This window comes from Simochromis diagramma, unplaced genomic scaffold (assembly GCF_900408965.1).
Source record: "Simochromis diagramma unplaced genomic scaffold, fSimDia1.1 OVJJ01000457.1, whole genome shotgun sequence".
NCBI lineage: Eukaryota > Metazoa > Chordata > Actinopteri > Cichliformes > Cichlidae > Simochromis > Simochromis diagramma.
The window spans coordinates 856,587-882,383 of NW_024387277.1; the positions used below are offsets into that span (position 1 = coordinate 856,587).

At 44.1% G+C, this 25,797-nt stretch overlaps 1 protein-coding gene, 1 long non-coding RNA gene and 1 pseudogene across 2 annotated transcripts; 2 read left to right on the forward strand and 1 right to left on the reverse strand.

Moving 5' to 3' along the window:
* Window positions 1–73: 73 nt before the first annotated feature.
* Window positions 74–24,469, reverse strand: LOC120715684 (annotated as a pseudogene).
* On the forward strand, window positions 523–17,662 carry LOC120715692. The gene is made up of 2 exons (XR_005691721.1): window positions 523–722; window positions 17,524–17,662. It is a non-coding gene; the product is annotated as an uncharacterized LOC120715692 (long non-coding RNA).
* LOC120715686 (tripartite motif-containing protein 16-like) lies at window positions 8,374–12,656 on the forward strand. The gene is made up of 2 exons (XM_040002768.1): window positions 8,374–9,738; window positions 10,236–12,656. The coding sequence occupies exon 2, from the start codon at window positions 10,436–10,438 to the stop codon at window positions 12,104–12,106; it is 1,671 nt and encodes a 556-aa protein (XP_039858702.1). The 5' UTR covers window positions 8,374–9,738; window positions 10,236–10,435; the 3' UTR covers window positions 12,107–12,656.
* Window positions 24,470–25,797: the final 1,328 nt, after the last annotated feature.

Sequence of the window (25,797 nt, forward strand, 5' to 3'; positions counted from 1 at the left end):
TTATTACCACTTCCTTTCTCAGCTTTTTAAAAGAAAAAAGAAGAGAAAAAAAAAAAAAAAAAAAGAAGTATACCAACAGTTTTAACCACATCTACTGGATCTTGTGTGGATTGTTGTACAGCTCGTGTAATGGATTTGCATTCATAGTTGTACCTTGACAGCATTTGTGAACCTGGAGCAGAAGGTGTGGAAGATGCTGAAACAGTCGTCCAGCCTGAAAGTGTCTCTGTCCTCGCAGAAAAAGTCGATCAGCTCGCTGCCTTCCCTCTTTAGCTGTTGCCGACTGCCACGGAGTGAGCAGAGAGATGATGTGGCATGCTGAGACAAACATAATAGGCACAAAATTATTTTTTAAACTACACACTTATTTAAAGATTATATAAAACGAAAATACTGCTCTGTGTGTTACCTGCAGAAAGCTGTCCAGTTGCTGCAGCAGCTCTGTGTCTCTCTGGATGCTCTCCTCCACTGAGTGTGTGCGAGATGTCAGCAAATGCAGCTCAGCATCCAATGTTTCCAATGAGATCCTACCAAAGGAAGGAAAACAAATCCATGTAGCCTCATTTCTGCTTTGGTTTCATTCATTTTGTGTCTGGTGTAATTTAAGTATCAAATGAAGGACTGAAAAGAAACCAGCAGGGGGCGGTGTTCAATCAGATTCTGTAGAGATGTAATGAAATGATGGAAAGAAGGAGTATAATAAATAAATCCCACCCACACAGGTTGATGGAGAAATGTAGTGGTGTATGTGGACAACTGTAGTATTTAACATGTGAATAATATGAAGTGATGTCTGACCTGGCTGTAGCCTGGATGTGACTCAGCTTGAGAGGAAACTCCAAGAGCTTCTCATCTTTTTTATGGGCTTCCTATAGAAAAACAAAAAAACAAAACATGAGACCCCCTCTTTCCAGCTACCTCCTCTTGCTCATTTTGGTGGTACAGAGGTGCTCTCAATCCACATAAAGAGACCCATTCTCTGTCCCAGGGTCCCCTTCTGGTAGACATTGCATGAAATCACCTTAAAGACATCATCTCACCAGCATGTTTAGGCCTTCTACCAGCAGGACTTGCCTGCAGCTCTATTCTGAGCCCCTCCTGAACTACTGAGCATCTCACTCTCTGAAGCTGAACCAACAACTTGTCAGAATAAACTAATTTCCACCTGTTGTATCTGCAATTTTATTCTGAGGGTTCGAATTTATTAGTTTGCATTAGTGCTGGGCGATATATCGATTTTTTTTAAAATATCGATATATTTTTATACAAGACATAAGCTGTGACAATATCGTTTATATCGATATAGTCTATGTTGCGTTATAATTACACTTGTGGAGCCGCTATTTTGCCTCTCTCTCGTCTGGGTTTGTTTGCCCCGCCTCTCACCCTCACTGAACACAAACCCCCTCCCCCATCGCTACACCTCCAGTTGGCAACAAGATGGACACAGGAGCTAGCGAAGAGGAGCTCGTCGGAAAAAAGAAAACCAGTGGCTCAATTATTTGGAGATGGTTCGGGTTCAAAGTGTCAGATGAGCAGCAGAATAATGTATTCTGTAGAGAATGTCGAAAAAACGTCGCAACGAAAGGTTCGAGCACCACTAATCTTTACCACCATTTACAACTGCGCCATGAAGTGCAGTATGAAGAGTGTGAGAAATTGCGTGCTGTAGCCCAGACCGCAAAGTCTTCCGAGGTTCCTGCCGTGAAACAGACCACCTTACAACACTCATATACTCGTGCTGTGCCATATGATACAAAAAGTGAGAAGTGGGGGGAAATTACTAAAGCAGTGGCCTATCATATTGCTAAAGACATGGTCCCCATCTCAACTGTGGAACAAGAGGGCTTTATACAGCTGCCAAAAACTCTTGACCGAAGATACCAGTTACCTAGCCGGAAATACTTCACCAGAGAAGCACTGCCAAAAATGTATACTGATGTTAGACAGAGTCTCGCTGCCCAGCTCACCAAAGTGTCTCACTTCGCACTGACAACCGACATGTGGTCCAGCAGGACATGCGAGCCATATATGAGTGTGACTATACATTTCATGGAAGACTGGGAACTGAAAACTGCCTGTCTCCAGACCAGCTACTTTCCTCAAGACCACACCGGAGAGCATATAGCTGAAGCCCTGCAGGATGTGCTCAAAACCTGGAAGCTCAACCCGACGGGACTGGTTGCTATAACAACTGACAACGGGGCTAATATTGTCAAGGCGGTTCAACTGAACAAGTGGTCGAGGATCCAGTGTTTTGGTCACAGGCTTCATCTGGCCATTGGTGAGTGCAATACTGAATTTTTTGGTTTGGAAAAAAAAAAAACGCTAATAAATGAAAAGTGTATAGAGTCTCTTGTAGAGCTAAACATGCCTATGGACCACAAGACAAATATTTTTATAAGTCATAGACAGCATATACATCTATCACTTAGAAATCGAAAGTTAGTTGAATAAATAAATAAACTATCCCTATTAAATCCAATAAACGTATTGGGGTGTATTTGTCTTTGTATTTGAGTTGTGACACTAAATGAGGACCACAGCTGAGACAAGACAGGGATACATTTTTAAATACATAGTGAGATTAAAAGGTGTAAAAAAAAAAAAAACCATGTTCTAATCATTTGGTGATCTGGTGATTTTACCAAGATAGTTTAACTAGAACCATTTCTAGGTTATACAATACACGACACATTTTGCAAATATTGTTAAGTCTTATGCATCACATTCTATACAACTGAGATGGATGTTAATTTGCCTTTGAGTGATTTGCATCTTAACATAACAATTAAAGTGATTTTAAAAGTTTGTATTTTGTGTGTCACAGGACATGCTATGGATGATGCCCGCATTACCCGGGCTATTTCTCTGTGTAAGAAAGTCGTCAGCAGCTACTCCCACAGCTGGAGGAAGAGAAGAGAGCTGGCTGAAGTGCAAATACAGCTGGGTCTTCCAAGTCACCAGCTAATCACAGAGGCAACAACTCGCTGGGGATCAAGGCTTCTCATGATAGAGAGAGTTCTGGAGCAGGAAAGAGCACTTTCTAAAGTCCTCTCTGTCGACATGAAAACCAGACCTCTAGTCCCTACTTGGCAGGACATAGAGGTCCTGGAAGTAGTTCAGAAAGCTCTCAAACCCTGTCAGGACTTCACTGATGCACTTTCAGGAGAGAAGTATGTGACCCTGTCCTATGTCAGACCTGTGCTACACCTGTTTAACACTAGTCTCCTGGCACCTGGAGAGGAGGATAGTGAGCTGTGTAAATCCATCAAGACCCGCATTGTGGATTACCTCAACAATAAATATGCAGATCCATCCACCAGTGACCTGTTGGACATGGCTTCTTTTGTGGATCCACGGTTCAGGGCGAAATACATCCCTAGTGAGAAGATTAATGCACTAAAACATAAACTCATTTTGGAGGCAGAGTCTCTGCTCAGCTCTGACAGATGGAAGTGAACGTAAAGCCACGTTGAACTTGGAAATGTAGCGAGCTCTAACGTCAGCTTGAGGTTTTTTGGACCAACTTCACTGGTACGAGACTGAATCTGATCTCCGTGGAGGAGTGTAGAAACTGCGCTTCATTAAAGCAGCAGAAACCCAGACTTTAATGAGTCGAGTTTATTTTAGCAGCGTCTTGGAGTAGACTCTACTACACTCAGAATCCGTTTAAAGGAAGCTTATTTATTCTCAACCAGGATGAGACGAACTCTGACTTTGAATCTCTGTCTTCCCACACATCTCCTGTCTGAGCCTCGCACCGAGCTTTCTGCTTCAGTATGTGGGAGTTTGTAGGAGAGCAGATAATATTATGCAACCAGAACTGGCTGCAACACCCCGTACGAGGAAAACTGAAGCATGTAGGTGTTTTTTTTTCCTTTTCTCTGAGCTTCATTGATAAAACTAATGAATTAAATCTAAGCTGTGCAGCAGGTTTGATGTGTGTTTGTAGTAGCCTGATAACGTACCGCCAGCCGACACAACAACAGGCAGACGACTGCAAAATCCCAAGCAAAGAGAGCAAAAACAGCTGAAGAGTGAAAAAAACTGAACCAGAAAGACCAAAGATGGGAAAGAAGAAAAGACGAAGGAAATGAAGGGAAGAAAGTGGCAGAGGGGAAGAGGAAACAGAAGAGGCAGAAATGGAAGGAAGGAATGAAAACATTGATTAGGATACAAAAGAAAGATGAAGGAAAGAAAAACAATTCAAAGAGGAGAAACAAATGAAATATAGGGAAGGACAAGTGAGGAAGGAAATAAAGCAAAGAGAAAAACACATGAAGACAAGCTAAGTAAATGAAGGTGGAAGCAGGAATGATGGAAACATTGTCACACCTTGCAGGAGCTTTCCTCTCCTCGGGAGCTCTCTCTGCAGGAGGGGGAGATACAGGAGAGGTGGAGGAAGATCTCAGCCTGGGTGTTTATTGTCTTATGTAGTCTGGAAGATGAGTGGATGGTGGGGCGGGTGCAGTTTTCTCTGTGGTGGGGTTGGGTGGACTGTCCCGGGCTCTGTGGGGCCGGGAGGCGCTGCTGCACTGGGCCCCGGTCTGGATGGGCCTGGGCCCCCTTTCCCTGGCGGGTTGCAGAGTATGGGGGTGCCTACTGGGGTCAGCGGGGGAGCTGGCCCCAGGGAGGGGTCACCTGCCCTTCCCTTCCTTCCCTCCCCATCTCCAGCTGCCTCCCTCTTCCCGCTCCACCACAACCACCCACACATGCAGGACCTTGGAGTAGGGGTATGTCACCAGGGTGCAGAGGAGGCCACCCCCTCTGTCCCCTTCTGGCTGCCTCTGCCTCAATTTTATTCCACAACTTAGACATTCACATTACTCACACTCTCATTACACATACATATAGGATCTTGGGGGTGGGCACAATACACGGAATCCAAAGTACCATCAGGGTGTACACCCCACCCCTGGCGTCATTGCCCACCTCTCAATGTTAAATACACGTAGACATTGAGGGCTAGCAGGAGGGACCATGCGCTTACCTGCTGCTCTCTGGCAGGTAGCTCCATGCCCTCCTGGGTTTTAAATGCACCTTAGAACACACATGCATCAACACTACAATGAGCGGGTGGAGGGAGGTTTGGAGTCTTCTCTCACCCCCGTTCTCTGCGACCTGCTGGAGCGGGGGGGCTAGGAGGAGGAGTTGGCCGTCCGACTGCGGTCTGGAGTGTGGGGCCTCCCTGCTGCTGCGGAGTCGGGGCGGTCTGCCTCCCCCCACCGCAGGGAAAAGGGTAACACCACCTGGGTCTGGGTGCAGTTCCCCCTCCAGGGGTAAGGGTACCTAGACCCGGTTTGTAGAGTACGCTTGGGGGGTGTGATCGTGTGTACAGCATCTCTTTATGTCTGTCTCCACGTTGAGTGAGTGTGGAGTAAGTGCATATGAGAGCATGAGGGTGGGAATGGATGTTTGTATCTGTGTGTGCCTGTATGTCTGTGTCTATATGTCAGGTTGGGTGTCAGGCGCCACCTATCTGGGGACATCTCAGGCCCTCCAAGGTTTGGAGGCCTATCTCCCCCTACCACCACTTCCCCTGCCAGTGGCGGACTCCCTCAGACATCGGTGCGTTGGTGGTTCTTTGTGTCCGGGGGTGGGCGTCCAGGTACACACCGGCTCACTCCTTGGCGGCCGCTTATCGGGGCCTGGAGCCTGGGGCTCGCTCGGGCCACTTCGGAGGTGGGGTGCCCGGCCTGGGGCTCAGTCACTCAGGCACGGCTGGCTGCCGGCGGAGCTCACGGGCGCGTCACTACAACTCCCCCTGGCTTCTGCTCCGCGGCTGCTGAGTGAGCCCTCATCTGGGACTCTCCTCAGCTCTTTCTGGGACAGTGGCGCGGCTGCCCCTCTGTTGGTCTTCCTTGGTCTCTTGTGTTCTGGGGGCCTCTGGATGTCTGGAGTTTTGATCTCCTCCATACCTGCTTCATGCCCTGGAGGACGGGGCTGTGGCCCCCCCCACACTCCCTAGCAGATCATTACATGAAGGAACCTTTTAAAAACAAGCGCGTCCATGCTCACAGGTGTACACACGGGTGATCACACCCACAAACTACACCCTTTTTGGCTCCTACCTCAAAGCACACTGTGTTCTGTTGATCTTATGTGCTGCACAATAATGTTTAATATTTAGTATTTACTGTCATATTCCCATATATCATTGTGATGTTGTTTATTCTATTACTCTTGTTCTCTTCTGCTTGTTTTCTTTTTTCTTTCTCAGCAGGTGATCCAGGTGATTGATATATGGATTTTTTATTTCTTTTTTTTTTCTGCTCATTCTGTTGGTTTTTGGTTTTTGCCCTTCTCCCCCGTCCCTCTTCTCAGCTGTTTCTCTTTCCCTCTTTCTTTCTCCCCTTCTTTCCCCCAGTCAAGTCTGTCCCGTATTCAGTAAGTGAAAATAAAATAAACAATAAAAGATGAATCAAATGGACCATTACGGCAAGGCTGGGATGGTCAGTTTGGTAAAGTAAATCCGTTGGGCATCTTTCTTTGCCTTTAGACAACAATTCTGATGGCAAAAGAGCCAAACGGGACAGGCAAAAAAAAAAAAAAAAAAAAAAAAAAGGAATGATGGAAACACCGAAGACAAAGGAAAGTGGAATAAGATGAAGAAACAAAAGTACATTAATGTGAAGGATAAAAAGAAACAAAAGAGGAAAGAAGAAAAATAAAGTAAATAAGGACAAAGAGGTTATAAAACACAGAATAGGATGCAAAGTAAGGAAAAGGTAAATAAAAGAAAGCAAATGAAAAGCCGTGGAGGCTTCAGCTGAGACTGAAGAAGTCATCTATCCATCTTCTGCTTATCCACTCTGGAGTCAAAACACCAGCCCAACATAGTGCTATAATTTGTATCCAGATAATTAAAGTAACTAATTAATCGCCTTAAGACTGAATTCTGTGATATTTACATGACAAATTAAAGTTGGAGATCTACTAAAAGACAGAGTTAAACTCAGACTCCATCCTATGATTTAATGATTTATATTACAGGGGCCTGTTTTTCTGTCCCCAAAGGGTGACGACATAGAAACGTCCCCACTAAAATAGTAATACGGCTAAATGCACACACATCTGTACCCCTAGGAAAAAGTGTGTGTGTACCATGTTTACATACCTGTGTGAGGACCAAAATGTTACGGCCGAGAGGGCCAGGCTGTGGGTGTGGACTCAAATGCAGACACAGGGAGGCAAAACGGGCGTGAACACAGTGCTTTATTTACAGAGCCTAGTGAAGTTACAGAGCAGAAAACTGTGGAAGCTAGGAACTGTGGAAGCTAGGAACTGTGGAAGCTAGGAACTGTGGAAGCTAGGAACTGTGGAAGCTAGGAACTGTGGAAGCTAGGAACTGTGGAAGCTAGGAACTGAGGAAGCTAGGAACTGAGAACTGTGAGGCAAAACTGTGAACATGAAACTCTGAGTGCTAGATTTCACGGATGGATCCGGGGAATGGAAAAAGGGGGCAGCGGCTTGGATGGAGGTGTGCAGTCACTATGATGAGAGGAGAAAAGTAGTCAGTGGTAGTCTTAGTGAATCACAGCTGGAGGATTAGACTATGGTGGTTAGGGCTTACGCGTTGCAGGTTTAAAGTGTCATGCGAGGAGGGGGTGTCCAGGGGGTTCCGGGTGAGGAGTGTCCAGAGAGGATCCAGAATATGCTTGGAGTGAGGGGCTTGGCAGAGAGGCAGGCAGGTGTAGTCCGACGATGGAAAGGGAGCAACCAGATGATGGAACCAGCGTCCAGGCGGAGATGTGAGTAGTCTGGGTTGGGAATCGCGACGGCCAGGTGGGTCCTATGACAAAGAAAACACGGTGAGGAGAAAAGCAGTAGTTAAGGGTTCTCACAAGGGCTTGGCGGCCTAGCACTAACATGAGTTAGCAGAAGATCTGGCAGAGGTCTGTTGTGAATGCTGGTCTTATATGCTGGTGACTTGATTGGAACCAGGTGTGGAAGCTGATTGGAGTCTCTGCCTGAAGGTGGAGCCCAGCGGAGTGGAAAAACCCCGTACTCACCCGGACCATGACACAAAAATTGGAAGTTTACCATACTTGTGGGGACCAACAGCCGTTATGGGCACAGAAAATAGGTTAGACCAGTGTTTCCCAACCTTTTGGAGCCACAGCACATATTTCACATTAGAAAAATCAAACAGCGCACCACCAAACAAAATGTCTCAAAAAGCATTTTGATCATTTATCTTAGCAAAATAGGCTCAGTTTGTCCCCAGTATACCTTTGTGCTTTCTTCTGACCACCACTCATGAGGGCCTTCATGTGGGCTGGAATTTTCTCCAGGACCCAGACTGACTGCTTTTTCTCTTCAAATATTTATCTATTGCTATTACGTGCTGTGTTCTGACAGCATGACTATTATGTAATATCTTCTTCTGTTTGACAACCAACTTAATTAGAGCAGGTGGTTGTACCGCCCTCTAGTGGAAGAGAATGTAATTGTTCTGCCCGTTACTCACTGCGGTCACTTGGAGTACTAATCAGGTGAAACCAGATAATCTTCTACGACACACCTATGTGCCACGGCACCGTTTTTGGGAAGCACTGGGTTAGTGTTAGGATAAACATCTAGGGAAGGATATGAAAACATGACTGTGTGTGTGTGTGTGTGTGTGTGTGTGTGTGTGTGTGTGTGTGTGTGTGTGTGTGTGTGTGTAACCCATATTTTATTTTTGTAGCTTGCACTGAGGGCTGATTGATTATGTATGTTCTGCCTGCAGCACTGCGGTGTGTTTGTTGACCTTCTTGTAAGCGACACACACAGGGAAGCACGAACTGTAGCACGTTATAGGTGAATAACACCAGCGCAGTCTCTAATGCAGCTCAGGCAGCTTTGCAACTCAGCGCCATCACTGTTGTGAGGTGTTCCTGTTATTTTGTCCACCCCATCCTCATATAAAAATAGAGAGAGAGAGAGGATGGCATTTGTGCTTTCAGTGAGATGAAACAATAATAGCTTACAGACATGAACACACACGTGCATCTATGCTTGTGGACCTTCTGTGACATGATGCGTAATCCACACAGCTGTGAAGGTAAGTCATACCTTAAGAAAACAGTGATTTGAGGTTAAGGGGATTCCTCTGAAGTGGTGCAAAAGTGTGAAACAAGTCAGAAAGAAGTTGTTTAATGTTTGTGTACATGGACATGTCTGGGGATAAATGTATGCTCACCACCTCAATGAACTCAAGCAACAAGGAGCAAAAGTCCTTACTGATGCGAGACCAGTGAAGTCATACAGGAAACAATTACTTCAACTTATTTGTGTGTTTGTTTGCTGTTTTGAAACTGTAAGTAAAGAGTGGAAGGTGGATCTAGCTGAGAATCTGCACGTTTTCTGAGCAATGTCTTGTGATTGACATGTCATTAGCTAAAAACTATAAACTAGTTACCACTCTTTCCTGATGCCTGAGTGTAATATACAAAGAGAACCTAATATTTTGTTCAATATGACAACAAACCATTGAGCGGTGAAGAGATCAGGAAAATGCTTGCTTGATCTTGTCACATGGTCATTGGTCATTTTACCATACACTCCTTTTTGACTTGACCAGTAGTCTTTTCACAATCACAAGGGTATTTAGCAATGACCCTGGTGAAGGCCACAAGGGGAAATGTGTTGGTCACGCATTAAAACTGGTTCCTAATACTTTAAGTTTCACTGGAGTCTTCATGTCATTAGATCTTTGTCTTCGCCATGAACCTTGAAAGTTGTTCCAGAAAGGTTTGTTGCTATTTTAATGTAAAGAACATGGTTATTTCTGTTGCAGCAGCTGTTATAAATGCAAAACCAAAATGCAAGATTCTTTTGAGTAATTAACTTTTTGCAGCAATATCTGTAATTATATGTGCAGACTCTGCTGACTGTTCAAAGCAATGCAGTGGCATTTATCTAGTTCTCATCCTGTTACAGCAACATCGATTACTGCCTATAAAAGCAATAAATAAATAAATAAAAGCAACCAGCATATGTCTGCTAACCTAACCCTGCTCTCTACATATGCTTTGATTAGGTCAGCAGCCTCTGCTGTTCTGACAGTTATTGTTACCTGAGACATTTCTGTCCAGTGATCATTAAAGCTGGATTTTTAAAAATTATTTATATAGAAGAAGCAGTAAATAAAAAGGGTTAAACACACAGTTTCACTCTCAAACTGCTCCTCTTCCTGGAGTGAAGCACAGCCTGATAACCCTCCCTCTTCTTCCTGCTCTTAAACACAGCACCTCCTCTCTGTCCACGTGTTTCCTCGTTCCCTCCCCTTCAGATCTGCACTTTGAAGATGGGTGTAACCAACATGTGGTGACGTGTAAGAGCTGACAGGCTCCATTCACTGCAGAAACAGGTTGTTGAGATCAGAGCTCAGACTAGTTTCAGTTATAAGGAAGTGAAACTCACACAGTCACTGACACTGAGAGGAGAAATGGCGCAGAAAGGAGTTCAGCTGGACCGAGAAACCTTCTCTTGTTCCATCTGTTTGGATCTACTGAAGGATCCGGTGACTACAGCCTGTGGACACAGCTACTGCAGGAACTGTATTAAAAGTTTCTGGGATGAAGAGGACAGGAAGGGAATCCACAGCTGCCCTCAGTGCAGGAAGACTTTCACACCGAGGCCTGTCCTGGAGAAAAACGTCATGTTTGCAGCTTTAGTGGAGCAGCTGAAGAAGACTGGACTCCAAGCTGCTCCAGCTGATCACTGCTATGCTGGACCTGAAGATGTGGCCTGTGATGTCTGCACTGGGAGGAAGCTGAAAGCCATCAAGTCCTGTTTAGTCTGTCTGGCCTCTTACTGTGAGAAACACCTCCAACCTCACTATGATGCAGCTCCATTAAAGAAACACAAGCTGGTGGCCCCCTCCAAGAAGCTCCAGGAGAACATCTGCTCTCGTCATGATGAGGTGATGAAGATTTTCTGTCGTACTGATCAGCAGAGTATCTGTTATCTCTGCACAATGGATGAACATAAAGGCCATGAAACAGTCCCAGCTGCAGCAGAAAGGACTGAGAAGCAGAAGGAGCTCGAGGTGAGACGACTAAACATCCAGCAGAGAATCCAGGAGCGAGAGAAAGATGTGAAGCTGCTTCAACAGGAGGTGGAGGCCATCAATGGCTCTGCTGATAAAGCAGTGGAGGACAGTGAGAAGATGTTCACTGAGCTGATCCGTCTCCTCCAGAAAAGAAGCTCTGATGTGAAGCAGCAGGTCAGATCCCAGCAGGAAACTGAAGTGAGTCGATTCAAAGAGCTTCAGGTGAAGCTGGAGCAGGAGATCGCTGAGCTGAAGAGGAAAGACGGCGAGCTGGAGCAGCTCTCACACACAGAGGATCACAACCAGTTTCTACACAACTACCCCTCACTGTCAGCACTCAGTGAGTCTACACACTCATCCAGCATCAATATTCGTCCTCTGAGCTACTTTGAGGATGTGACAGCAGCTGTGTCAGAGACCAGAGATAAACTACAGGACATTCTGAGAGAGGAATGGACAAACATCTCACTGACAGTCACTGAAGTGGATGTTTTACTGTCACCAGCAGAGCCAAAGACCAGAGCTGGATTCTTAAAATATTCACATGAAATCACACTGGATCCAAACACAGCAAACACACATCTGTTATTATCTGAAGGGAACAGAAAAGTAACATTGATGGAACAACAACAGTCTTATTCTGATCATCCAGACAGATTCACTGGATGGCTTCAGGTCCTGAGTAGAGAGAGTCTGACTGGACGTTGTTACTGGGAGGTGGAGTGGAGAGGGGGAGGAGTCTGTGTAGCAGTCGCATACAAGAATATCAGCAGAGCAGGGAGCTATGAATGTTTATTTGGATACAATGACAAATCTTGGGCATTAGATTGTGACACAAACAGTTATAGATTTCTGCACAACTTTGTCCAAACTGTCCTCTCAGGTCCTCGGTCCTCCAGAGTAGGAGTGTACCTGGATCACAGAGCAGGTATTCTGTCTTTCTACAGCGTCTCTGAAACCATGACTCTCCTCCACAGAGTCCAGACCACATTCACTCAGCCGCTCTATGCTGGACTTTATCCTTTGGATGATGGAGCCACTGCAGAGTTGATTAAAGTCAAATAGAGAAGACAGGTTCATGTTGATCCCTGACCATTATATGTACTTGTGTAGTTTCTAAATGAGGCTTTACATTTTAGAAGCTGAGAAGTTCAGTGGTCCATTGATGTGTGAAAATAATATTGCACTGATTCAAACTGTACTTACATTTATATACCTTACATCAATATAAATCTGAATTTGTTCTTATGGCTGATAATCATGTGAGTTTCAATGATACTACTCTTCATATTCAGCATGTTTGAAATCTGTCATCAGTCTGGTTAGTGGTTTTATTCTGTAGTTGCTGTAGTGGGTTGTCAAATGCAACAATATATTGGAGCTGCAGTGATTCATCAATCAGTCAATGATTAGAGAATTGATTGTTTTATCATTATTTTAGTCACATTTAAAGCTGCTTCCAGTTTCTGAAATGTGAAGATTGTTGATTTTCTTGATCATATATGACTGTAAACTTAATGTCTTTGAGGTTTGAACTTTTAAAATGAAACAAAAAATTAAATCCTTGAGGTTTTTGATATTATATTATCATCATTATTATTATTGTATCTACAGTGATGACATTTAATGTCTTTTTGAGATGAAAAGCTTGATCACACTCACTTATTTATACATTTAAATATAAAAAACCAAGTCAGTGTTCCCCAACCCCCGGGCCCCAGACAGACCAGGCAGCAAGAGAAGAAAACATTTTTTTCTACCGATACTGGTTTTATTTTGTTGTATTTATCAACAACACCTTAATAGCCGGTCGGTGACACACAAAAAGGTTGGGGACTGTTGAACTAAATAACACAGGCCTGTATATTGTGGAGGATAGACATGTTTCTTGCCCTGAGCTGTGTCTGGCAGGCAGAGCGTCTCCACAAATCTGAAGCTTCTGATTTGGAGAAAATGAGCTGAGGGAGACACCTGGTGGACAAACACAGACATGACAGGAAGAAAGACTAAAGTGCAGAGTGGAGACAAACAGCTGGAAATACTTGTTGGAAAGGATTGTCATGCTTCAGAAAAACACACAGCACACACTCTAACAGTCCTTTATTTGCACTGAAGGAGACACGTGAAGAAACCAAATCACACAATAATGAAGTGAACACATTTATAGTCAGTGTTCAAGATGGTGGATAGAAATGAGAATCATGGAGCATTTATGCATTTTTAGGTCTGTGTCTTACAGCAGAAGCAGCATTTACATGAACTCACTGGCCTTTTTCCACTGAACGCTCTCTTCTTCATCACCTCATCTTCCTCTTCTGACTGATGCTGAGCTCCAACCCTTTTTACTTCCTGCAGATGATTCATACTCACTGAAATTTTACTCATGACACAGAAACTGTTCAGTTATTCTTCATTTATTAGTCTGTTTATCAGGAATCTCTGTTGATTTTACATGTAAAGGATTTTCCTTCTATCACTGAACCTTTTAAGGGTTTTCTCTTAGTAGTTTTGGGGAGTTTTTAATTAGATTTACAGCTTCAGAATAACTTTGTGATGTCAGATTAGAAAGTCTGTGTCCAACCCTGGTGTTTGATCAGATGTTTGATCCCTGCAGGGTTGGATTTTTTATATGAATGTTGAATTTGTTGTTTTGGAACTGAGTTAGATTTTTATTGATGGATGATTCGTTGTAAAAAGTGGATCTACCAACAGTTTATTTCTTTGTTATTAACCAGCAAGAAGACTTTTCCAAGAAACAGAGTTTTGATTAGTGGAACTGACAAACAGTTTGAGGCTGATTTGGCTGATATGGGTGAATATTGAGCAGATAATGATAATGTGAGACACTTACTGACATGTACAGATGGATTTTCCAAGTATGCATGCAGGTGTCTTCAAACCAAGGCAGCAGCATCTGTTGCATCTGCTTTTCAGGATGTTCTAAATGGTAAATGGCCTGCATTTGTATAGCGCTTTTCTAGTCCCTTAGGACCCCAACGCGCTTCACACTACATTCAGTCATTCACACACACATTCACACACTGGCGATGGCAGTAGCCACAGCTGCCCTGGGGCGCACTGACAGAGGCGAGGCTGCCGGACACTGGCGCCACCGGGCCCTCTGACCACCACCAGTAGGCAAACATGGGGTTAGTATCTTGCCCAAGGATATTTGGCATGCAGCCAGGGGGCAGCCTGGGATCGAACCACCGACCTTCTGATTAGTGGCTGACCTGCTCTGCCACCGACCTACAGCCACCCCACTCACTCAGCCACAGTTCTGAGTGAAGGACGTGTAAACGTGGTCCAGGACCTTGTGCTGTCAAGGCCAAGCAGCCGGTGTAAAGAGGTTGGAGCCAAAAGCTGACTCAGTACATGTTTGTTTGATTTGAATGAAAACTTGATTTATAGCAGGGATCATGAAGGTCGAGGCGAGACATGGAGGGAATGACACGGGAGCAGGACTCACTCACTATTAAATGCTGAAGCAAAGCTACAGAGAGGGGCGTTTCTCCAGGATTGCGGTGGAGTGAGGAAAAGAACAACATGTCTGAGGTGAGTTTCTGGACTTACACTAGGAAAAAGACTATTTTTTGTTGCCTACATTGTAGAAGGTGACTTTGTCTCTAAACAGTAAAATGGGCAGTCAGCGGTTAAAGTGGATTCAGCAGGTGGAGGAACCCTAAAATCAGTTGCAACGGCTCAGTGTGGGGAAAACATTCACGACTCAGTATAATTACTGCTGAGAGCTTCAGTAGATTTTCTGAATGTACAGGCTGTGATCAGCTGACCTGCTGCTCTTTGTGGATTTACACAAGTGAATTCAACCAGATGTCAGCAGATGTTTCATTAGTTGAACTGATTTCCATCCTCTACACTGACAGTAAACTGTTTATGCTCTTTTTATTAGACACTATTCAGCTGGTATGAAGGTGAAATTCAGTGAATCTAAGCATCATGAGCTTAACTGCAAATTCATCTCTGCTACACTTGATGTAACCAAACTCTGAGCATGAAACCACAGCCACTGTGCAGCAGTCACACACTGTTCTGCAGCAAACTAACCTGTTTATCCTGCACTAGCCTGCAACCTTTAAATAGCACAGTTAGTCTGCCTCAGTTTGTTTAGCAGCACGTTTCAGGATATGAAAAAACATAATGTCACATGTACAGAACCAATATCTGATTTAAAAACATGAAGACTTACATGTGAGCTTTACAATCAGTCGTTACAGAGAAGGTTTTAGACTTGACAAATATTCAGAGAACAGCAGTAACGCCTGAAAGCACAATTCTTATTACAGTGTTTAAAGAAATCAAAGATACTTGTAAAGGTTTTTTTTTAACTCTAATAACACATTCAAGATGAACACGTTGGCAGTGATGTTACCACAGAGACGTTTTCCTCTACACAAATCACTACAGTTACTTTAGCTTCAGCGTTGTTACATCACTACAGAAAACCTAGAAGCAAAAACACATTTGTGCTTGTTTCTTGAACTCTAAGAACTATAAAAATGGATGATTTTGAGATTGATGATGGTCTCGACTGCTTTAGTTTCTCTGTTTTAAATATGATACAAGACCAGAATTAATGAGAGGTGCAGACACACAGACGTTCTGCTCAAGATTAGATACAAAATGCAGCTGTAAGAATAGGAAATGTTTATATAGTTTCAAATGTTCTTGGTTTTAAAGTGAATGTTTCCAGACATTCATCCACTTGAAGCGAGATATTTCAGTCTATTTCAATTAAAACATTGTCTTCTGGCAGGAAAAAGTGCAATACAGTCTTTGAATGAAGTGCGCAGAGTGACTGAGGAACAATGCTTTATTAATTAGTAGGGAAACATCACATACATACATAAATAAAGACAGATAAACATAAAAATGTCCTCATATGAAAACACAACTTGAATTTTCCAAGTCAGACAGAAAGTGTCTGTTTTTAATCAGGGTTATAAATATCTCCTTGTTTAAACTGATCGTGTTTTTTAAAAAAGACACCACCGCTCTCAAAGATTAGTTATGTCAGGCTTTATAAAAACACAATTAGTATTGTAGTAATATTATTATTTCTATAGAAGTCCAGCCTGGATTAAAGAGATTCTGCAGCACGGTTCGTGCAGTTAAAGGTGCTTGTGAATCGAAAAGGCATTCAGTCACATGACCTTTAAAAACTGCAGAATTTTCAGGATACTCCAAAGATGTACATCTTTATAGCTGCAGATATTTCTCTTTCAAAAAAGGAAAAAAGTACCACAGGAATAACTCAAAGGGAGTACAAATAAAATGAAATTAGATTTTATTCACTCTGTTTTTTAGCTCCCCTCCTTTCAATGCAGTGTTTAAATTTGCAGTTTGTATGTTGGTTGTAATAGTTTCTTTCATACAATACGGCGTACCCCTTACTCTCATAGTAGGAGCCTTTAGTCTGTGGATTAACGGACAGACTGACTCAAGTGTCTGTAGCCCTAATAGGAGAGATCAAGTCATGGCTACGGCCACCAAATTATTCAGAACTGCTAGTGTTAGTGTGGTTTTGACTGAAAGCTTGTTAGCAATCACGTCACAGGCTGTAGTCATTTCCCGACTCATCCAGAGATCTCAGAGCTTCACTCTGACCAAAACAAAAAGGTCTGATTTCTGATAAGACATCGGCTTTCCTGAGGTCGTGAGGAGAGGTCATTATTGTCATTAATCTTGGAATGTACTCTCAATTAATAGATTTAGAAAGAATACAAATATACCTTGAAAACAAGTTTTTTTTCCCCTCTGTGGTTGTTTAAAGTACATTACAAGGACTATATAGTACAAAGAAAACGTAGTGAACTTTTCAGCTCCGCTGCACTTAAACCTTATAATAACAAACAAACAAGGTAACAAACAAGATTTAAATCCATACGAGACAATCTCATTGTATCTTCCTTTGTTACTCAAATTAAACTTGAACATTTTAAAAGGTATCTACATTTCATAATGGAGTGTATCTCCTGACTTTCCTGAAGGAGGAGTGATTAGGAAAAAATCCTCAAAATGGTAAAAATGGCATGTATTTATATAGCGCTTTACTAGTCCCTAAGGACCCCAAAGCGCTTTACATATCCAGTCATCCACCCATTCACACACACATTCACTCAAAACAAAACAACCAAGAGTTTATCTCCAGCGCGGCCTTGTGGGCAAGACCGAGTCCTGAGAATGAGCGGACTTGTCACTGTCACTGTCATTCCGTCTGTGGCCTTTAGGGGGAGCCAGCAAGTCGTGGCGCGATGCACGAGGAGATGATTTGACGCTCTGAGACTTCCTCTGTGAGGAGGGGGAGAGTTTTTGGACATCTGAGGATCTTGCTGACGCATGGACTCTTAGTGATCTTGATCGCGTAATAGGCAAGGAGGTGCTGGATGGGGTAACAGGGGAGGAGGTCTTGGAAGAAGGTTTGGGGGAGGGGTCTGACTCAATGTTGGGGGAGTGGGAAGCAGGTTGATGGAGAAATGTAGTGGTGTATGTGGACAACTGTAGTATTTAATATGTGAATAATATGAAGTGATGTCTGACCTGGCTGCAGCCTGGATGTGACTCAGCTTGAGAGGAAACTCCAAGAGCTTCTCATCTTTTTTATGGGCTTCCTATAGAAAAACAAAAAAACAAAACATGAGACCCCCCTCTTTCCAGCTACCTCCTCTTGCTCATTTTGGTGGTACAGAGGTGCTCTCAATCCACATAAAGAGACCCATTCTCTGTCCCAGGGTCCCCTTCTGGTAGACATTGCATGAAATCACCTTAAAGACATCATCTCACCAGCATGTTTAGGCCTTCTACCAGTAGGACTTGCCTGCAGCTCTATTCTGAGCCCCTCCTGAACTACTGAGCATCTCACTCTCTGAAGCTGAACCAACAACTTGTCAGAATAAACTAATTTCCACCTGTTGTATCTGCAATTTTATTCTGAGGGTTCGAATTTATTAGTTTGCATTAGTGCTGGGCGATATATCGATTTTTTTTAAAATATCGATATATTTTTATACAAGACATAAGCTGTGACATCGTTTATATCGATATAGTCTATGTTGCGTTATAATTACACTTGTGGAGCCGCTATTTTGCCTCTCTCTCGCCTGGGTTTGTTTGCCCCGCCTCTCACCCTCACTGAACACAAACCCCCTCCCCCATCGCTACACCTCCAGTTGGCAACAAGATGGACACAGGAGCTAGCGAAGAGGAGCTCGTCGGAAAAAAGAAAACCAATGGCTCAATTATTTGGAGATGGTTCAGGTTCAAAGTGTCAGATGAGCAGCAGAATAATGTATTCTGTAGAGAATGTCGAAAAAGCGTCGCAACGAAAGGTTCGAGCACCACTAATCTTTACCACCATTTACAACTGCGCCATAAAGTGCAGTATGAAGAGTGTGTGAAATTGCGTGCTGTAGCCCAGACCGCAAAGTCTTCCGAGGTTCCTGCCGTGAAACAGACCACCTTACAACACTCATATACTCGTGCTGTGCCATATGATACAAAAAGTGAGAAGTGGGGGGAAATTACTAAAGCAGTGGCCTATCATATTGCTAAAGACATGGTCCCCATCTCAACTGTGGAACAAGAGGGCTTTATACAGCTGCTAAAAACTCTTGGCCGAAGATACCAGTTACCTAGCCGGAAATACTTCACCAGAGAAGCACTGCCAAAAATGTATACTGATGTTAGACAGAGTCTCGCTGCCCAGCTCACCAAAGTGTCTCACTTCGCACTGACAACCGACATGTGGTCCAGCAGGACATGCGAGCCATATATGAGTGTGACTATACATTTCATGGAAGACTGGGAACTGAAAACTGCCTGTCTCCAGACCAGCTACTTTCCTCAAGACCACACCGGAGAGCATATAGCTGAAGCCCTGCAGGATGTGCTCAAAACCTGGAAGCTCAACCCGACGGGACTGGTTGCTATAACAACTGACAACGGGGCTAATATTGTCAAGGCAGTTCAACTGAACAAGTGGTCGAGGATCCAGTGTTTTGGTCACAGGCTTCATCTGGCCATTGGTAAGTGCAATACTGAATTTGTTGATTTGGAAAAAAAAAAACGCTAATAAATGAAAAGTGTATATTGTCTCTTGTAGAGCTAAACATGCCTATGGACCACAAGACAAATATTTTTATAAGTCATAGCCAGCATATACATCTATCACTTAGAAATCGAAAGTTAGTTGAATAAATAAATAAACTATCCCTATTAAATCCAATAAACGTATTGGGGTGTATTTGTCTTTGTATTAGATTGAGTTGTGACACTAAATGAGGACCACAGCTGAGACAAGACAGGGATACATTTTTAAATACATAGTGAGATTAAAAGGTGTAAAAAAAAAACAAAAAACATGTTCTAATCATTTGGTGATCTGGTGATTTTACCAAGATAGTTTAACTAGAACCATTTCTAGGTTATACAATACACGACACATTTTGCAAATATTGTTAAGTCTTATGCATCACATTCTATACAACTGAGATGGATGTTAATTTGCCCTTGAGTGATTTGCATCTTAACATAACAATTAAAGTGATTTTAAAAGTTTGTATTTTGTGTGTCACAGGACATGCTATGGATGATGCCCGCATTACCCGGGCTATTTCTCTGTGTAAGAAAGTCGTCAGCAGCTTCTCCTACAGCTGGAGGAAGAGAAGAGAGCTGGCTGAAGTGCAAATACAGCTGGGTCTTCCAAGTCACCAGCTACTCACAGAGGCAACAACTCACTGGGGATCAAGGCTTCTCATGATAGAGAGAGTTCTGGAGCAGGAAAGAGCACTTTCTAAAGTCCTCTCTGTCGACATGAAAACCAGACCTCTAGTCCCTACTTGGCAGGACATAGAGGTCCTGGAAGCAGTTCAGAAAGCTCTCAAACCCTGTCAGGACTTCACTGATGCACTTTCAGGAGAGAAGTATGTGACCCTGTCCTATGTCAGACCTGTGCTACACCTGTTTAACACTAGTCTCCTGGCACCTGGAGAGGAGGATAGTGAGCTGTGTAAATCCATCAAGACCCGCATTGTGGATTACCTCAACAATAAATATGCAGATCCATCCACCAGTGACCTGTTGGACATGGCTTCTTTTGTGGATCCACGGTTCAGGGCGAAATACATCCCTAGTGAGAAGATTAATGCACTAAAACATAAACTCATCTTGGAGGCAGAGTCTCTGCTCAGCTATCAGGGTACGTGTTTGTCTGAGCTGACTGATCCAGCCGTGCCTGCCTGCAGACCGAGAAGAAGCAGCAGTAGGACACACAGCTAAAAAAAAGAGATCACTGGCAAGCTTCTTCCAGCAGAGCACAGCCACCAACACTGGTTTCACAAAAAGGGAAGCAATCGAAAATGAATTTTCTAGCTACCTGTTGTCAGTTTGTGTAGAGAGTGATGCTGACCCTCTCAAATGGTGGAAGGAACATGAAGTTGCCTTTCCAGCACTGAGCCTCCTGGCCAAGAAATATCTTTGTGCGCCAGCTACCAGCTCCCCTTCTGACAGGATTTTTAGTTGCAGTGAAAACATTGTAACCTGCCACAGGGCATCGTTGAAGCCTGATAATGTTGACAGATTAGTTTTCCTGGCACAAAATCTGTAAGCTGTACAGTTGTTGGCCTTGCCAATTGTTTGTGTTCTTTCTATATTGTTATTGTCATTGGAGATTTGCACAAAGACCCACTGACCAAAGAATGTAATTTTGTTAATTTCATTCAATCTGTTTACATGTTTGGTTTTTTGCAAAGTACCAGATGATTGTTCAGCAATACACACAAAGAAGCACTTTAGAAAACTTTAATTCAGTGTAAGCACTTTTTAAAGAGCAAGATGCCTTTGTTATTTTAGATCTGCATCTTTTTAGTTTACATTTTACATTTAGTTTACAATTTTTAGCTTTTTGTTATGTATGAAAAGAAAAAAAATGGAGCATTATTATTTAATAAATGCTGACAATTTATTTTTGACAATTTTTTCATGTACATCTACAGTTGTATCTTAATAAAAGTTACATGTGTGACATCTGGGACAAGTACCTTTGACCAAGAACTCTCTTTTTGTTCTTACTTTATGGGATTAAAAAAATATCGAGATATATATCTTATATCGCCATCCAGCTAAAAAATATCGAGATATGAATTTTGGTCCATATCGCCCAGCTCTAGTTTGCATCATACTAAGAGTGTGAAAATCATTAGATCTATTGGATTGACCTGTATTACTCGACACTGTTGAATGTGTTACACTGTTTCTTGACATTTCATACTGCTGAATCATGAAGAAAATGTTGTGTGCAGAGGACCTTGTGCAGATAATAGACGAGACAGACCCCCACCTTTTCAGAAGAGCAGAAAGACGGGGAGCCGAGGTCATAACTTAGGCGCCGCCGTAAGAGAGAAAGAATGTGAATGTTTAGGCTTTTACGACTAGGTGGGGGCCACGAGAGACTATAAGAAGCTGAGTAACCCATCACCATTTTGAGACTTGCTGTGACCCTCTGCAGGCAGGTCTCCCCATCATGATGGTTCTAATGCTCATAAGTATTGAATTGTATGGAAATAAATGATTGTTGATTGAGCATTTATACACCAAGTACTGTCCTTCCTTCAGCCCAAAGATTAAAAGAATTGGGAGATTTTCAACAACGGCCAGGCCACTCCCATGGGTGGAGTGGGGCAGGTGGCGGCATTTTTTGGTTTGACTGACATTGAGAACAGGCTTTTACCTTGTCTTCCAAGGCACTGTCCATTCCCGGCCACCACACGAATGACCTTGCCAGACTTTTCATTCGAGAAATCCCTCACGCAACACTTCAATGATCTGTGACCAACCTGGAGGCGGAACAATGACTCGGGAACCCCACAGGATGCAGCCATCTTGAACACTGAGCTCCTGCTGACGCTTGGCATACGGTTTGAGCTGATCCTGCTCCACTGTTGCTGGCCAGCCCTGCAACAGCCACTGTTTAACCTGAGATAACTCTGGATCCCGTTCAGTCCATGCTTTGATGTTTTTAGCACAGACCGGAGAGTTCGCCAACCTGTCCAGCAAAAACACAGTTTCTGGGGGCAAGTTCGACTGGTCGGGGACCTCCGGGAGGGGGAGGCGGCTGAAAGCATCTGCATTCGCATTTTCAGGTCCCGCCTTATAAACAATGCGATACTGGTATGCCGACAGTGTTAATGCCCAGCGCTGAACCCGGGCTGAAGCCATGGGTGGGATGCCTTTTGTTTCACTAAAGAGACTCAGGAGGGGCTTATGGTCTGTAACAACAGTAAATGGGTGGCCATACAGGTACTGATGAAATCGTTTCACAGCAAAAACTATTGCTAAGCCTTCCTTCTCAAGCTGTGAATAGCCCTTTTCTGCTGCTGTGAGCGTGCGTGACGCATATCCGACCGGTTTCTCTTCCCCCTCTTCCATGCGATGGGAAAGAACAGCTCCTATGCCATACGGGGAGGCATCACAGGACAGGAGCACCTCCTTCTCCGGATCAAAATGCACCAGGAGCGGTGCCGATTGTAACAGTTCTTTTACCTGTCTGAAGGCCTTCTCCTGTGCTTGGGACCACCTCCACTGACTGTCTTTGTGCAGTAGCCCATACAGGGGAGCAAGCATGCTGGAGAGGTCAGGCAAAAACTTCCCATAATAGTTCACTAAGCCCAAGAATGATCTTAGTTCAGCTACATTCTTTGGACTCGGGGCTTCTTTTACTGCCCTCACTTTCTCTTCCAGTGGGGACAGGCCCTGTGCAGAGATGCGATGACCCAGGTATGTCACGCTAGGGGCTTGGAAAACACACTTACTGCGCTTCAAACGCAACCCAGCTTCTGAGAGCTTCTTCAACACCTGCTCAAGGTTACGCAGATGCTCCTCTTCTGTTTTACCTGTAACTAAAATGTCATCCAAGTAAACAGCAACACCAGGAATGTTTTGCAGAAGATTGTCCATGGTGCGCTGAAAGATAGCTGGACTGGATGCAACGCCAAACACCAGGCGGTTGTACTTGAACAGCCCCTTGTGTGTGTTTATTGTCACATATTTTTTTGATTCTTCATCCAGCAGCAACTGCTGGTAAGCATGACTCATATCCAACTTTGTGAATGTCCGACCACCCGCCAGTGTGGCAAACAGGTCATCCACTCGAGGCAGAGGGTAGGCGTCGAGCTGAGAGGCTTGGTTCGCTGTCAGTTTGTAATCACCGCATATACGCACCCCTCCGTCCTCTTTCAACACTGGTACAATCGGGGCTGCCCAGTCCGAGAACTCTATTGGCTCAATGACCCCTATCTGTTGTAGTCTCTCCAACTCTGCTTCCACCTTGGCCTTCATGGCGTATGGTACAGTGCGTGGTTTGAAAAAGCGTGGCCGGGCAAAAGGGTCCACACGCAGCTTCACGGTGGTGCCCCGGAGAGTGCCCGATTCATTCTTGAACACATCTGCATACTTTCCCAGTAACTCTGCTATTACCGTTACATACCTGATTTCTCTCCAGTTCAGGCGGCTTTTCTGCAGAAGGTCACGACCCAGCAGACTAGGCCCCTCCCCTTTCACCACCAGTAGTGTTGCTGCCGCTTCTTGACCCTGATATGCTGCATGCACCTCTATAGCACCAAGCAGGGGAATGCATTCACCCGTGTACTGTCTCGGGCTTATCTCAGTCGCTTGGAGAGCTGGTGCCCCGCCCGAGTGCCACAAGCTGTGGTAGGTGGCTTGGCTGATCACCGAAGCTGAAGCCCCTGTATCCACCTCCATTTGTAGCTCCTTCCCATTTACCTGGATAGTGGCATAGATGGGCTCCGCACAGCACTTATTAAAGCCAACCAGATTAAACATGTTGAAAACACACTCATCCTCCTCAGGCGCCATGCCCTGCAGGTGATGCGTGTTTAGTTTGTGTTTTGTCTTCCATTCCTTCTTTGATTTCTCCTTAGTGCCAGTGCTTTAAGTGGGCCGGTACGCGCCGGTACTCAGTACCGCCACTTCTAAATATAGCTCTTGAGAGTACCGCCACCTCTCCATGCGCCCAGAACGTGCTTTTAGCGTACCGGTACTCTCATTTGCACATCTGTTATAATCGTTTGGCTGCGCTGCCGCTTTTCAGAGCGCCCTTCACAAGCACGCTTCCTAATTCGTCCCACCGAGAGCAGAGACTACATTACCCATACACCAATGTGTTTTACAAGTGAAAAGCGCATGCGTCGCTTTTGCCGTTGTCATGTCAACAACTCAACGTGGTCCGGAGAGGGTGTGTAAAATGCGCAAACAGCTGCTCGGTTAAAATACAAAAACAATGAACACTTAATATGCTCTCCTGGCTTCAGACTCTGGCTACGTTCACACTGCAGGTCTTAATGATCAATTCCGAGTTTTTGATCAAATCCGATTTTTTTGTCTGCTCGTTCACACTACAAATAAAATGTGACAGCAAACGCGCTCTAGTGTGAACGCTCAAAGCGGCCCGCATGCGCAAAAGAAGACGTCACACACAACGCGCTCTGTTTAGACCCAGAACAAACTATATTGTTTGACTGATGGCCCTTAATATAAAGACTTCGGACTTCATGTTTCCCAATTTTTGCTTTAAGTTATTTTGTTATTTACATAATAATGTAGATAACCTAATAATGATCCTTATTGCTGTTTTAGAGGAGCGGTGCTTCAAAGGATAGTTGCAAATTTCTGTCAGAATCTGCAGGTTATACAGTACAAATAAAATGTTCATGTTTCTCCAACGTTGTCTTCCCAGCAGTCTCACCGGATGGCCAGGAAGCGTTCGCGATGTCTTCTCGGGCGCTGATAATTGGCGTCTGTCTTGTGTCAGTGACATAAAAGACGGATTTAATGCGACATGACCGTTCACACAGCAGTCGCTTTCTGAAACATCAGATATGTATCGGATTCAGTACCACATACGAAAGTGACCCAGATCGGATTTGAAAATATCGGATTTGTGCCGTTCACACTGTCATACCATGATCGGATATGGGTCGCATAGGGTCAAAAAAATCGGATTTGATGCGCTTTCGCCTGCAGTGTGAACGTAGCCTCTGAGTAGTAAAAGAACAAGGTCAGAATCAGAGGACTCGCTGGCTGACACCCTACCAAGCCAGAATGATATTGCTGCAGGTCAGACGCAAGCTAATGAAAGCTGCACTAGTGCCGCAGCCGCGGACGACGGCACTTTTTGCGACGACGAGGACGAGAATGACACCATTTCTACCGATGACAACAGCCGCGTTAGCGAGCATGAGTGGCCAGAATGTTGGTCCCAAGCACAAGTCCGGTATTTCTCCACAAATTACAAGTGGCTGATCAGCAGAAATCAAAAGTTGGGTTGTAGTGTGTGTAGTCAAGTTTGTGCTCGCGTGGACATGCAGCAAGGGCAGAGAGTGTCGCAGGAGTGGAGTGGGTGCTTAATCTCGTCTTTTGGAAGGGACAAGGCTGCACAACAAAACTCACTACGAAAGAAAATAAAAGAGCACAGAGACTCAATTTATCACAAGAAAGCAGTTGAAATAAAAGAGAAGGCAACACAAAATACAATGCAAAAACACATTGAAGATATGAGAAAGGCTGACTACGCTTCAACTTGCAATGTGTTTAGAACAGCTTATAAGATTGGCAAGCATGGGCGTCCCTTTACAGACATGCCAATAGATGTCCAGTTGCAAGTCTTAAATGGTGTCAAGATGGGCAGAGTTTTGCACTCTAATAACTCATGTGCAAATATACTG